The sequence below is a fragment of the Colius striatus genome, chromosome 5, assembly GCF_028858725.1.
Source record: "Colius striatus isolate bColStr4 chromosome 5, bColStr4.1.hap1, whole genome shotgun sequence".
NCBI classification, from domain to species: Eukaryota; Metazoa; Chordata; class Aves; order Coliiformes; family Coliidae; genus Colius; species Colius striatus.
The window spans coordinates 3,634,499-3,650,350 of NC_084763.1; the positions used below are offsets into that span (position 1 = coordinate 3,634,499).

The following is a 15,852-nucleotide window of genomic DNA, read 5'->3' on the forward strand; positions in this document are numbered from 1 at the left end:
TATATTTAAGTGGAACTTTTTGTGTTCCAGCTTCATCCCATCACCCCTTGTCCTGTTGCTGGCTACTATAGAAAAGAGGGATGTCCCAACCTCCTGACACTCACCCTTTAGATATCTATAAATGTTAATAAGATCCCCCCTCAGTCTCCTCTTCTCCAGACTAAACAGCCCCAGTTCCCTCAGCCTTTCCTCATAAGGAAGATGCTCCAGTCCCCTGATCATCTTGGTGGCCCTGTGCTGGCCGCTCTCCAGCACTTCCCTGTCCCTCTTGAGCTGAGGAGCCCAGAACTGGACACAGGACTCCAGGTGAGGCCTCACCAGGGCAGAGTAGAGGGGGAGCAGAACCTCCCTTGCCCTGCTGCCCACACTCTTCTTGATGCCCCCAGGCTGCCATTGGCTTCTTGACCACGAGGGCACATTGCTGGCTCATGGTCAGTTTATTATCAACCAGCACTCCCAGGTCTCTCTCTGCAGAGCTGCTCTTCAGCAGTTTGACCCCCAGCCTGTCCTGGTGCAGGGGGTTGTTCCTCCCCAGCTGCAGGACTCTGCACTTGTCCTTGTTGAACCTCATGAGGTTCCTCTCTGCCCAACTCTCCAGCCGGTCGAGATCCGGCTGAATGGCAGCACAGCCTGTGGGGAATCAGCCAGTGCTCCCAGTTTGGTGCCAGCAGGGAACTTGCTGAGTCCCCTCATCTGTCCCCTCATCTTCATTGTTGATGAAGATGTTGAACAAGACTGGCCCCAGAATTGATCCCTGTGGAACTCCACTGGCCACAGGCCTCCAACTTGACTCTGAGTTGCTGCTGCATCAAGGCAAGTCCATTGCAGCAGCAGTGCCTTAATTTTGGCTGGGCTTATACATTTAATCTAGGCCCTGAGGAATCAAACCCATCTCTCTCACTAGCATGAAGGCTAAAAGCCCACCATCAGCAACAGGCAATACACATCTACTCCAGCATGGCAGTTATGTATCTGTGTTCCTCTGTTCTGGAGGTTACTTCTTCCACAGATGGAAACAGGAGTTTTGCCAGCTGTGATAAAACCTCCTGTGAATGACTGTCTGCTGCTACTCCAGAAAGAAAATGGAAGCAAGATGTGGGATACTCACAGAGTTTCTGTTGGGAGAGTCAGACCCACTTCCAGAACTGCCCTTCTTAGTTTTCTGAGCCAAGGAAGTCCCAAAGCGGAGAGTTTCATACACAGGGTCAACCTTATTTCCACAGGCTGCAACAGAGAGAGCAAAACATGCATCAGTCCCTTGAAGATCCTTGTGGCCATGTTCCTGGCTCCACTTGGGAGCCCCTAATAGCATGTTGGAATGTGTGCTCAGACACGAGTCGAGAGGCTATCTTGATGAAAAGTGTTTAACTTAGCAGAATTGGTCTTTGCTGGTGGTTTTCTGATGCCTCTTTGCTGCCATAAAGGTTGTGTCTTCATACAGATTGTGTCCCCAGCCATTGCCTCATCTCTCTTCATTTGCCACCCTCCTTCTCCCATCACCACTGATGCTGCCTACACTGTGTTAAGGAAGTACCAAGAGGCTTTAATCCATGTTTGCTGCTATTGACCTCTTGGATTGCTCTGAACAGAAGATGCTTGCAGGTAAACCCCCTGCATCTGAGCATCCCTGTGGTATGTGAGTGGGCCATCACCTTTATCCATCTAGGCTATATGCTCCTCCTTGGCTAATGTGGGTAAACAGGATGGCCTGGATCTTCCATGAAAGGTCCTGATCCCATGTGGGATCTGAAGGCAAGTGTGAGTAGGTACCTGCTGTTTGGGAACGTGCTCCAGGTTGCTCAGCTCACTCTAGGGGCAGCCAGAAATGCCACCACCTCCATTAGTGTATAACCACTCATTTCTCAGTCCCACTCTCCCTCAGAAGCACCCCCCAGAGTCATTTCCCACCGCAGAGAGATGGATGACTTCAACAGGCATGAGCAAATTCAGTCCCAATCCTCTTCTACACACTGTGTTTTCAGACCTCAGCCTCCCCTGTGGTACAAGGAAGTAGGCAGGGAGAACACAGTACATTTGCAGCAGTATGTAGAAGGACAGAAGCTTTGGCCAAAGTACTGAGAAAATGAAATGGAGGTTTGAGTTTTGATGAGAGCAAAGGCACATCTCATTTTTTACCCAGAGTTTGTTCAAAATGCTTCTGTTCTGACAAAATGGACAAGGTGTGTTTTACAATGACCAACTTAGATGAGATCCATGTAATTAACTCCTTTTTTCTTTAACTGATGGAAACACCAAAGTAAAATGTCCTCATACAACTTCATTCCAACCTGATTGTCTACTTTTGGCTTTTAATTCTTGCACTACCAGGCTCATCTGGTCAGAGTAGTGGTGGAGAGAAGCATTTTCCCTAATCAACTCAACTTCTCCATTTCAAAACGTTTCTTTTCAAGGGTTTGGTACTAAAGTGAGCAAAATCAGGTCTTTTAAACACTCCAACACTGTGTAGACACGGTCACTAAGGAAAAAGAAGAGGAAAGTGTGGATGAAAATGGGTAGGAACCTAGCAATGCTTCTCAAAAGCCACACCAGTGCTTTGCATGCCTCCTGTTGTTTTGATCTCTCTCTGTCTTTTATCTCCTCCTTCCCAGCTCAGACTTTCACCTCAATATTGCAGTTTCTTCCCTTTGAAGTTCCTACCTTGATCTCCAGTAGTTAATCTTATCAACAGAGTAATTGCTAAGAGCTTATATGTACATGGAGGTCTGGGTGATATGCACAATAAACACACCCTCTCCTCTTGCAGCTTTGTATCTTTGAAGTGGTCCTTTCCTGAGATGGCAGAAGGGCATCCAGTCACTGAAAGGAGCTGAAAGGCTGCTAGGAGGTAAATACCACGGCTGGAAATCTGCCCACTGTTGTTGCAGAGCACTGCCCAAAGGGAAACTGAACAGAAAAGCAATCAGAACCTACCAATAGGCATCACTTCCTTGATGCAGCCAAACTGTTCATGAATGAGCAGTGGTGAGCTGTAGTACCGTCGAAACCCCTTTGGCTGGAGGGAGAGAAAGCAAAAGCAAGTGAAGTGCATTGCTGCCAGGATTGAAACAGTAGAAATAACATCAGCTCTTTGCTGTGTCCAGGCTGGAAACCTGCCTCCTGTTGTCAAGTGACTGTGGGGTTCAGAGCTCAGGGCTTGATTTGGTTTTTCTCCCAGAAAGAAAGCAATTTCCCTTATTGAAGTGGAAGGAGGGGCTCATTTTCAGCTCCCCTTTTTCTTTTGTCTCAGACAACAGCAGCACTAATTAATTGCAGCAGACTGGTGAATCATTAGATCTGAGAAGTTTCTCTCTTCCCTCTCTTGTTACACAATATAAATTTGCATTGTTTTGCATTTGTGTGACTGCCCTTCCCCACTCCAGATCTTCCCACACGTTGAGCTTGTGAAACCCAAGGAATTCAGAGCCTTTCCATAGGTTTCTCGACGGTTTGCTGATGACTGACTGCAGCTTCTGCTGCTTTTTTCACTTCTTGAAGGTCAAAATACTCCTCAAATCATCAGCAGTAATCCCCTCAGGGTCCCTTTGCAGAGAAATGCACTATAACAACTCAAGCCAATAACAGTGCCCTATAGCACAGTCTTAGAAGGTTAAACATTTCCTATTACCCCTCTATTTGCTATCTCAGTTAGCAAATATCTCAAGCAAACTCTGAAGGTGCTGGCTCCTAGTGTTTGGAAATGCCCTTCAAGGTATTAAGAGAGTGACAGTTGGCCTCTCAGATTTGTGGTCTTTGAAGGCTCTGAGAACTTCCAGTCTGGGTGAGAAGTGGAAAAGCCTCCTGGAGATGTGTGTATTCCCCATATCTTATGTTCAGTATACCTCAAAAAACCATAGATGACTGGTTCTTTTGCTAATGATCTGCACTATAGATTGAGAAGGAGTGAGGGGCTGATACATTTGGATTCTTAGAGGAGTAGATTCTAGATTCTCCAGGCTTAGTTTGCCCTCAAACTAGATTCAGACCAAAACACGAGCTCACAAAGCTCCTGTGACTTCACCTGACAACCTTCTGCTGTAAATCTGGCCTCTACTTTTCTGCACTGCTAAACCAGTGACCACAAGAGCTGAGGCTGAAATCAAGAAATGTGTGAAGCAATTCATGTGATTTGATATTTGGCTTGTCCAGGACTTGCAATGAGTTTCATTCAGCTCTTCACAGAGCAACTGCTTAGATCAAAATGTCTCACCTATGGGTTAAATGCAAAGATTTGCCTCAGGTGTATAAACAACAATAGCTTTCATTGAATCCCCTTAGAGAGAAGATCTTTGCAGTGAAAGGTGTGTTTTCTAGCCCTTTTGAAGTCTATGCTTGCATTTTTTCCCATCACTTAACACAGTGAAACTGTTTTTAGCTCACACTTGCCTCAGGTGCCTTAAAGTTGCCCCAAATCAGAGACCATTTGAAACAGAAACACATCTATTCAGTTTTCGTGTTCCAAATGGTCATTTTTTCCAAGCTCTTTTTCCAGAAGTAACCAAAAGAACCATATTCCAATGAAAATCATCAAGTTGGGTTAGAGCTGTCTCAAACACAGTGTCCTGCCTCTGCCAATAGTAAGAATTTGGTGCTTGGAAGGTGAGCCAGGCACTAAGGTGCCGTGTCCATACAGAGGCAGGTCTCCTCCCAGCCTCTCCTACTGAGAGACTGCTTCAAACTCTGCAGTGTCTCACTGGAAAACATCCTTTGGGGTTTTATCTGGAGAGATATATGTTTTTTCTTCAAGCTCTACCAGTGGAAAAAAACAGTAAACCATAATCTGTTAAACTCCATTGAAATAGTATGACTAATTTATAATGGTCTTTGAGAGATTTACACTAAGGTAAACACAGTTCAAATCACAGAATCACTTTGGTTGGAAAAGACCTTGAAGATCATCAAGTCCAATGATTAACCTCACCCTGACCAGCCCAGCACTAACCCACAGCCCTCAGCACCTCAGCTCCACGGCTTTGGGATCCCTCCAGGGCTGGGAACTTCCCCAGCTCCCTGGGCAGCCTGGCACAGGGGTTGACACCCCTCTCAGGGACACAGTTCTGCCTCAGCTCCAATCTAAACCTCCCCTGGGGAAACTTGAGGCTGTTTCCTCCTGTCCTGTCACTTGTTACTTGGGAGAAGAGACTGACCTGCCCTGACCACAGCCTCCTGTCAGGGAGCTGCAGAGAGTGCTGCTGTGTCCCCTCAGCCTCCTCTTCTCCAGGCTCAACACCCCCATTCCCTCAGCCCCTCCCCAGCCCCTTGTGCTCCAGCCCCTTCCCCAGCTCTGTGCCCGGCTCTGGCCACGCTGCAGCCCCTCAGTGTCCCTGTGGCAGTGAGTGAGGGGCCCAGCACTGAGCACAGCCCTGGAGCTGCAGCCTCCCCAGGGCCCAGCACAGGGGACAATCCCTGCCCTGCTCCTGCTGCCACCCCACTGCTGATCCCAGCCAGGTTACTAATTCAAGGGGATTAGTTCTGTTATTTAGGTAACTGTATTCTCACATGCACAAAGCAGACCAGATTGCTGTTCCATTCCTGTTGAGGTTTCTGAGTGCTAGCAACTGCCCAAACTGATAACAGAGCATCACCCGGCTTTACTTCTCCTGCATCACTAGAGTGGCTCGGTGTCAGCTTTGTTGATGCACCAGCTAAATGCCAGCCAGGGGCCAGGGACAACAAAGCAAGTGGTTCCAGCAGAAGCTGGTGCCTCCTGCTGCAGGTGCTGCCCCGAGCTGCTCACTTACCAGCTTGCCCATGCAGCGCTGCTGCCCGATGCTGTCTGCACACTTGTGGTGGATGCTCATCTTACAGGCCTTGCAGCGCAGGCCGTGCTTCGCGTTTGTCCCTGGGGGATGGAAGGAAATCATTTAGTTAGACAGAAATCAATAGTTTCCATGCATTTAATGAATGACCTGAAAGAACTGCTGGGGAGGTCTGTTGCAGTAAATATTGACAGTGCTCTTCACCTTGCCTACTTTTTCGATGCACAGTTATGGACACATTTTCTTTACAGGCTTTTCTCCCCCAGGCTCTTACTGCCTTTAGATGTATGATGGATTACCCTGTACTATATGATAATCTCATTAGTGATGTCTCTGCCTCATGCATAGACATCAAGCAAATCCTCTTTGCTGTTTTGAAAGGGCTTGGCATGAGAGCCATGCATGGCTGAGGAGCAACCACCCTCTGGAGCTGCCCTGGGGAGCCAGGCCATCAATGGAGGACCAGATTTTGTGGGTGAGAGGTAGCTTCAGGGGTGTGTGAGAGGTAAGGGAGCTACAGGAGAAATTTTGCCTTACAGAAGTAGAATTCTCCCACCTGGGCAACAATAGTTCTACATTATCTTCAATGTGGACCTACTCTTAAAGAGCAGAGCCAAGTCTTTTTGCTTGCAAGCAGGAACAGTCACTCTTATTCATACACCCAAAAGAGCTCCGAAGCTATACAGAAGCAGTTAATCTGCAGCAAGTCTTTTATCTCCACAGGACTCTTTAAATGGAATGAGCAAACAAACGTGTCAGATCCTTACTATCTACTGTGAGGGTAAGAAACAAGGTAGTAAAAAAACCCCAAAAAGCTCTTGACATTTTAACCACCCCTTGTTAGTCAGACATGATAGGAATATTAGTCAGAAGGATCCTGCATCTGAAGGTGCTCATGCAGCTCTCTCTTATTTGAGTAGTCAACACTGTTGACTTCATTCAGTGAAAAGCTACATCTGACAGAAACACTTCAGGGAAGGGCTCATCAATTAGGTGACAAAACCTAAGCCCTGATGGGACTGCTTTCAGGGAAAGAAGTTCCTGAAGTGGCCACTTTCAAACCAGATAGAGGCAGGCAGGGGGAGCTGGGGGTGGCTGCAGAGAGCCAGGCTCAGATCATAGAATCACAGAATCATTTAGATTGGAAGAGACCTTTAAGATCAAGTCCAATCACTAACCTCACCCTGCTCAGCCCAGCACTACCCCATGGCCCTCAGCATCTCAGCTCCACGGCCCTGGGATCCCTCCAGGGCTGGGCACTCCCCCAGCTCCCTGGGCAGCCTGGCACAGGGGCTGACACCCCTCTCAGGAAAACAGTTCTGCCTCAGCTCCAATCTCAACCTCCCCTGGGGCAGCTTGAGCCTGTATCCTCTTGTCCTAAAAGATGTTTCACTGTGTGTTTCTTGTAGGACAGAGAACTGACATCCTCTGTGCTTTCCTCCTGAGACTGCTGGAGAGATGGGGAGTGAACAGGGTTGTGTGTGGGATGCACCCTCGGGACTTCCCTGGAGTGGAGTCAGTGCCTGTTCCCTGCCCAGCTCCTCTTGCCTGAGCCAACACACTGTGCTTCCCTGCTTCAGTATATGAAGACATGTAGTATCATTCCTGGGCTCCTTTTTTACCATTAAACACATGATTTACTGGAAGAGCACACCCTTGTTTGTGATTTACTAGAAGGACACATCCCTGTGTGTGTTTTCCCTGCGTGGTTGCACTCAGATTACTGTGCTGTGAGGATCCTTTCAGTTACAGCTTCTTTTCAATAACACATGCTTGAGGCAATATTGACTTCTGTGGCTTTGTGCTTTCATTGCTGATAATGAAATGCTGAATCACCTTTCCTCACATTGAGTAAACAGGACTCCCTCCATGTATTAGCATCATATATACAGGATGGAATGAAAGAAAGGAAAATGACATCATGCTTTGCCTACACAACACGTATTCAGTGTCAGTGCTTACGCTGGGTCTAATTCTCCTCTCACACTGATCTGTACTGGCATAACTAGCAAGTTACTCCTGAGATTCAGCTGAAAAGGCAGGCAAGTCACACAGTCCCTTCTGCTGCCTGGTTACGCTCTTCCAGCCATTTCAGTGTTAATATGGTGAGGTGGAAAGTCATCCTTACATGTTAGAAACATGTCATCACAGGATATACACATTTAACAACCTAACTGTGCATTGAAACACCATGCAAATGGTCTGTGCCATTCTCAGAAATCACCCCCCAGTTCCCTCAGGACAGAAATCTGCAGCCCTGTGAAAATGAGCAAAATAACCAACTCCAAATGAGCAGCACAGTATTGCTATTGCCTAATGCCATTTGTTAGCTGCAGGTGGGGAAGGAGGGGCTTCATAAAAAGGATTCCAGTCACACACCTGAGTCTCCAAGAAGCCTTTGCAAGTGAGAACTAAAGTCCATATAACTGCCCAAAGCCTCGCTCTTCAGTTCATTGCCATTTCTAACTACTTGGTTTACTGTGGGACTAGGCAGCTGGGAAACAATTTGCATGTATCTCCCTGCCTCCCGCTGAGGAATAACTAAAAGGCTTAAAGGAGCAGCACTTATTCTGTATTTACACTTAACTACCACGTCTCAAGCTCTGAAAAGTACATTTCCACACAGTTCCTTTTTTCCTCGGGATAATTCTTTCTCCTTCAGCTTCTGATCTCCATCACACTAAATCAAACCTCCTCAGAGAATCGAGGCTAAGCTACTTCAAAAACTACATGCCAGAGATTAGACAACTACATGTTGGCAATGCATCTCACCCCAAAGTTCCTGAGATTGAGACCTGAGGCACAGCCACAGCTCACATTACAGACAACTGATCCACGTTCGGTAGAGCTGGAAACGAGACCAGGGCTTGACCTGTTGCATCAGTTTTTGGCCTCTCATGTAAACAGTCTTGTTAGCTTTGCAGTTGCCTGAATAGGGCTGGTTTTGGAAGTCATCCTGGTAGCTTTGAAATGAGGAAAAAGCAGGCACAACATGGATCTTGCAGACAAGCTATATAAAGCTGTATGTGTCCTAGAGCTGTGCCTAAAGTAGTGGCACAAGATAGAGCAATGTACTGAAACATTATTTGCCAATAAATCCCCCCACAGAGCATGAGAAAGGGATGAATTTGGTCTGAACACACATTGAATAGTAGAAAATAAGTGGCATTAATTACTAAAAGTAAAAAGTTCTGACAATGACAACAACAACAACAATAACCACACCACCACAAGCATATTGGGGCAGGTCACTTGAGGGGGATCCGTATCATTTCACTTATCTGCCATATGGTACCAGGCTTGTTTGAAGTTGGAAGCCTCTCTGTGATATGCTTATTCTCACTGGGTTAAGCTTTCTGTAGGTTGAAACATGGGGAAGAGGAAGAAGAGAGGTCACATGTAAGATGGCCATAGCAGTGATCTCACAGAACTAGTGGAGTCTGGGATACTAAGACACTCATTTCAGAGGCTTCTGCTGAACACACCCTGATGACCTGCAAGTCTGACCATCAGTCTTATTTGCTTCCTGCTCTCCTAAATAGTGGGCAGCTTAATTACAGCCTACCATTTATTCCCATTGGCAGATATTCCCCCTCCATGGCAACCTTGAAACACAACTGGAAACTACTGGTATAAAATACCCACTGAAATGTCTTTGCTCACCTGGAACCATTTCAATTGGTTGTGGCTCAGAAACAGAGGAACTGAGAGCTTAGCAATTAAGCTATACTTGGAGTCCCCTAACTACTCTTTTTCCTCTGGTTTTGGTTTAAAGAATGAACAGACTAACAGATTTGATGGACTTTTCATTATTACCTTCAAAAGGTAATCATCCCTCCCACCTTCTTCTCCAAAGACCCTTACTATGGCTATTTAATCTAATAGTTAAATGCTGAGCATGCCAGAACAAATGTTCTGCTCAGTCACTTTCTGATTGCAATCCAGGGATGTGATTGACACTATTTTTAATTTAAGGCACACTGCTTCATTCTCTGAGCAGGGTGGACAGCATTCAGTGAATGGGCAGCTCTATTCAATACTTCTTGTTTCACTTTCATCCATCAGCATGTGTCCTTCAGCATCATCTTGAGTACCATAATAACATCATTCCAAACACAGGGTGATTAACAGCTTCCAGGGCTTTCCTATGGGCTCATTGTCTTTGCCTCTTGATGAGCACATGTGCCAAAACTTGGATGGCATCATAGAATCATAGAATGGTAGGGTTGGAAGGGACCTTTAGAGATCATCCAGTCCAACTCCCCTTCAGAAGCAGGTTCACCTAGGTCAGGTCTCATAGGAACATGTTCAGGTGGGTCTTGAAGCCCTCCAAGAAGTAGCCTCCACACCCTCCCTGGGCAGCCTGAGCCAGGGCTCCCTCAATAGGGAAATATGTTTTTCTTATGTTTAAATGGGACTTTTTGTGTTCCAGCTTCATCCCATCACCCCTTGTCCTGTTGCTGGCTACTATAGAAAAGAGGGATGTCCCAACCTCCTGACACCCACCATTTAGATATTTATAGATGTTAATAACGTCTCCCTCAGTCTCCTCTTCTCCAGACTAAACAGCCCCAGTTTCTGCAGCCTTTCCTCATAAAGAAGATGCTCCAGTCCCATGATCATCTTGGTGTCCCTGCCCTGGCCTCTCTCCAGCAGTTCCCTGTCCCTCTGGAGCTGAGGAGCCCAGAACTGGAAGGCTCCTATTTGAGAGACTCCTGGGTCAAATGACTACTGGTAGAATGGAAAGCACTGGACACATGTAGCTGACTCACAGCACCCATAGAGATGCTGTCAGTTTAGTAATGAAGTCCTCACAGGAATAAAAGGCACTCACACATGCATTTGCACATATGTCCTCTGTCTCTGATGCATGAACATATCCATTAATCACCTGACAGCCTGCAAAGGGCTGGCTGCTCCTCTTGCAAACGAAATAGCCAAAACTGACAAAAGAAACAGCATTTCACTGGAAGCAAATGAGGAAATTTCCTGCCAGGATACCTGAGGAACTCTTCAATGAACTTGCAAATGAGGTTCTGCCACAGTCATTTTTGTTTAGATACCAGCTAATGCATGCAGACAGCCGGCAGGGGAAGGACACATCGCTTCCAGAAGCAGGTCACGGTTAATAACACCTTGCTAGAAATACTCCACCACTGGGTCAGCTCCCATTTGAATATCTAAACTAGTGGCTAGGTTTTCTAGAGCAGCCATGGAGAAATGAATCTTAAACTGTTCTGATAAGCTGACCTCCAATAGTACCAAAAGGACAAACTCCATCGCTTCTGTAAGTCTAAGACTTTTTTGGAGGGAGGCTAAATGGAAAGAGGACATCCCAAAATAGGTGAATGGACAGATTTGAAGGCAGAAAGACACAGAGGAGATGGATTAGAACATGATTCCAAGTCTTCAGATCTGTCTCTCCTATAACAATAATGTAGCAACTGCTCTGCATTTCAGAAAAGTGACATTTATCCTAAGGAGTGCAAATGAGCATTATGCTTGTCATACACATGCAAAAGGAACCTTGGTCATCCTCTTGGCCAGCACAGCTGTGGACACACAGCCACAGAATCTCAAGGGTTGGAAGGGACCTCGAAAGCTCATCCAGTGCAACCCCCCTGCCAGAGCAGCACCACCTAGAGCAGGGCACACAGGGACTCATCCAGCTGGGTTGGAATATCTCCAGAGAAGGAGCCTCCACAGCCCATCTGGGCAGCCCCTTCTAGGTTTCAAGACTCAACATAAGATTAGTGCTAGAGATTGAGAATGAGCCCTACAGCAGCCTAGTGAAATCTGGAAGAAAACTGCAAATGTTGGTAACAACGTGATGCTGACTCTATAAAGACAACTATATCAGGCACTTATGCCACAGTAAAATAAACCCCCAACCCCAAACCCCTCAAAAGAGACAGAATAAAAAGATTCAGGCCTATAAAAGACAGGAAGAAAAAGGGAAAGAGAGACCATCATCTGCAGCCAATCCAGCAATGAGCCAACCACTATTTTTTATCGTTCCAGCTGAGGGGAAGGCACCAGTCAGAAAATGTTTTGATTTAAAACATTTATAAATAAATACACGTAAAATGACATATTTTCCATAGAACTTCAGCTTCTGCCGTGGGAGGCTGATAAAAATAATGAGTGCCTTGTCCCTTTCTCCCCAAGTGCATTTGCAATTGTCACCAGAAAGCTGTCTGCATGCCAGAATTTATGGGAAATGGAGACTTTTAAGCAAGCTGGGCCAGTAGCGTAGCAGTGAAGGGTTGAGGATGTCACCTTAGAAGGAGAAAGAGAAGTCCCTGGAATGGCACTGGTGCCCTGGCAGCAGTCTTGTGCAACCTTTTCTCCTGCCCCTTTCTTCATTTTTAATGCATTGTTTTACGTAAAAGCTCTGATGCTGAAGGGGAGACTATTTTAACCAGTCCCTCTATGGCTTATTTCCTGCCCCCACAGCCGGCTGCTGCTGGGCAAGCGCTCCCCAGCTCCTTCCCCTGCTCTGCTTCAGTTGAGAGCTGTGAGTGCATCAGAGAATGGCATTTTCTACACAGGACATCCATGCCTTTGAAGTTAAAAATCTTGAGCCTAATTCCACTCAATCATTAGGTTTGTAAGGATAAGCTGGGCATCCCTTTGTTTGCCCTTCGGCTTCCTTGGGTGCCTCCAGCCACCTCAGGAATTGCTCCCTTTCTCTGCTGGCACTCTCCTCCTTTTTCTTAACTGATGTTTGGGACTCTTGCCCCAGCTGATGTCCTGGTGGTGCAGATCATCAGCTAGTCGTCAGGAGAGCTATAAACCAAAGCCTGAACCCAGATTTCCCCAGCCACCCTAGATGTCTGAGCGCTGGAAGTCATTGCCGTCTGATGCCCGACCGATAATTCAAGCTGATGGACACCCATCTGCCCTGTGCATTGACTGACATATTCACCTCTCGTGAAATTACCACTATCAGCAATCCCCCCATTGCATTTTCCACTGTTAGATAAGGGACTGAATGGATTGTTCAAAAAAGTAATAGAAAGAGACATAACAATGTTGTGGGCTGCCGTGTGTCGTTCAGAACTGGCCCACAGATAAATGTATTACACAGTAGCTCTTGGCATTGTCATTTTGATGATTCAAAAGGATCAGTTTCTCTTTTTTTAAGGAGATGAATTTGCACTTTGTGGACACTGTTCTCTTTTGACCTTTTCTCATCTGAAAACTGTGCACCCTGTGCATGAATAACAGATGTGTGGGATGAAAAAGTTCAAAACACACACAGAAAACTGGGCAAAAATCTTATTTAGGCAGTTTTTCATGAATAGCAGCAGCATGGAGATTCACTTCAAAGGTTTTACTCTTTGGGTTTGTTTTTTTCACAGTTCAATCTGCCAGTTCAGAATGTGCAGAGTTGTGGGTAGGTTAAATCAATAGCTCCTTGGGATGGAGGCACATTGTACAGGGATGTCCAACAACGTGTAGGAGCTAGAGGAGGAACTCTTCCATTTGGGATCCAAGCTGCCAGATCTGGACCTGACACCTTCACTGGATGGAGTGTCCCTATTCTCCTGAGTCCACTTTGTGTCAGTCTAAACCAAATGAGGTGTGGGGAGACGCTAGGGCTTTATGTTCTGTGAAATAGGACTTGCTACCCAACCGTGGTACCTGTCCTGCCAAATGAATAACTGTCAGATGAATGTGGCACTGAGCAGTGTGGGTCTGTTCGAGTGCCTATCCCACCCAATCTCCCATTACAATATCCAATGTTTAAATAGCAGGAAAAGTTGCCTTACATGTAGGCAAGCTACAAAGCAGTGCATAAAATTAGAGCTGACTTTCTAGTGACATGGTTTTCTTTAGAAATGACATGCTGAGAAAAAGACTGAGGCAGTAATAGGCAGGGTTTTTTTTTTCAAGGCTGTTACAGAGAAGAAAAATATCCCTGCTAAAATAAAATCTTCTAACTTTATGGGTTTAAATCATACATATCAGCAAGAGGAAATCTACTCTGTACCTCCTTGACAAAGAACTTCCAACGCTGACTGAACCTTTTACTCTGTGGTTCAGGAGCAATGCAAATGCTCCTTTCCTGTCTTTTGGTGCAAAAGTGATTCTCGGTCTCAATGTCTGGTGATCAGAATTCCATGGGACTCACTGCCCTGTGCTGAAAAATTTGGCCACAAGGGGCTCTTGTTTTTTTTTGCAATGCACATTTCACATTTCCAGCAGCTTTGCTATAAATGTCTGTCCCTGAAAGGAAATATCCACCTCCATAACTTAAAATATCATCTCAGGTTTTTGACCATCTACATGTTAATCAAGATGCTGGAACGCCACGATAAACAAGCTAACAGCTAACTTTTGTTGAAAGAGGAAGACTCAGTCCTCTAAAACCCAAACATGATAAATCATACCCAATCTTCTTTGCTCTACACAAACTGATACTGATATCTTAATACCTACTCTTCTAGACTGTTTGTTATACAGTGTTCTAGACTGCTGAGGCTGTGTTGTTGAACTGAGTTGTGCTGCTGAGAAGGAGAATAGCTCAAAGAAGACATAGACTTGCCTATGGGAGGTGCTACTGAACTCCTCTAGACATGATGATGGTACCAGAGCTGAACAGCAGAAGCAAATATGGGGAAATTAAAGCTGCAGTGGCATCCCAAAGGAGCACAAGCAGACATCAATGGATGATCCTGGTCTCTGTAAGATTAGTAAACAAAGTGCAATCAGTAACTTTTCTGGAGCTGAAGGTGATGAAAGTCAGATTTCAAACAAGATTCCCACGGTGTCAGGCTCATTTTATTTGTACCTGTGTTCTTACATGTGTTGAAATGAATAGCCATCTAGTCACAGCCTTTTTCTATGTCTTGAGATGCTCTCAAAAACCAGTTTAACTTTATAAGGCAACTTGTATGTACCGAAACCTTCATTTTTCAGGAGCCTTGTGCCATTACAGAGGAGCTGGAAAGCAGAAAAACAATATCTGAACAAAAACTATGCTGCAAAATGAGAGGCAGGGCTCTGGGCTTGCTGAAAACGTGGGAAAGAGCTACAGTCTGCCCTCATCAGAGGGGTTTAATATCTTCTCTGGTCTGGTAGTAGATTTTTAACGTTGTCTATTGCTTACAGAGCTCCATCATCAATGGGTTGATGATGAGATGATGACGATGAGTGGCTGTCTATGTACCAGAAGATTAGGACAATTAATTAATACTATAGAAGGTTTAGTTAAAAAAACCCCAACCTTGATATGTAAATAGTTATTCCCTGTTTCAGACTTACTGAGGGTTTCTGTGTCTTTCCTCCTTTATCACATACGCTCCCTCACTGGCACAACCTCTCATTGTCCCTGCTCCTTGTTGGCACAGCCTGGCTTGGCAGCACCTGCAGTGATGGGCCTTGCAGGTGAAATGCTGACCTGTGACTTACCATGCCATCATTCCCCTCCCTTTTTCCCATTTGGAAAGCAGAGCCACAGAACAGAACAGCACATGTACCCGCTCAGGATCTGGCCACACAAAGACTTCTGCTCCAAAGCCATTTCCTCGCTTGGATCACATGTACCTGAGGGAGACTTCATCAGAAGCTACAGGTGTAAGTGACAGCATGATTTGCTCAGACTAGAGATGACTCAGAGCCCCAGTGGTAAGTAACTAGGCAGTTATACCAGTCTGATGGCATCAATTTTTTTGGGAAGTTGTTTTTACAGTTATTGCCTCTTTACAGAGTTTTTACAACCACAACTCACAACAAAATGCTCCATTTCTTTTCCACAGCAGTTCTGAAAACAGAAAATGAAATGCTGAAAGTGGAAGAACACAGAAACAAAACTTTTGAGCCCAAGCCTAAGGTTTTTTGCCCTAAATTTTCTTTTTTTTTCCAGAAATAGGGGTTTTTTTTGGGCAGAAAAACACTTCCATTTACTACTGTAGTCTGCTCAAAGAGGCCATTTCAGCTTTCACTGGTAGAAACTGAGGTAATTTAGTCCTTGACACATAGCAGTGCTGGCCTAAAGCACACCTTCCACATCAGAAGGAAAAGCAGCAGCTTCCACTCAGAAGAAAAGCTTCTGTTAAAAGATTGTGCAGAAGTTCCTGCAGCTCAGAAA

The 15,852-nt window shown here is 45.6% G+C and overlaps 1 protein-coding gene across 2 annotated transcripts in view; it reads right to left on the minus strand.

The window, feature by feature from the left end:
* The window catches only part of STAC (SH3 and cysteine rich domain), a 70,435-nt gene that overhangs the window by 18,711 nt on the left and 35,872 nt on the right, over positions 1–15,852 (minus strand). For both annotated transcript variants that reach the window (XR_009818778.1, XM_061996657.1), the window contains exons 3-5: positions 5,739–5,839; positions 2,932–3,013; positions 1,109–1,224 (exon numbers count right to left, since the gene is read on the minus strand). Coding sequence is in view for 1 of the 2 variants with exons in the window: in XM_061996657.1 (XP_061852641.1) it covers positions 1,109–1,224; positions 2,932–3,013; positions 5,739–5,839 (299 nt within the window). In the remaining variant the exon portion in view is untranslated. The remainder of the gene's footprint in view (positions 1–1,108; positions 1,225–2,931; positions 3,014–5,738; positions 5,840–15,852) is intronic.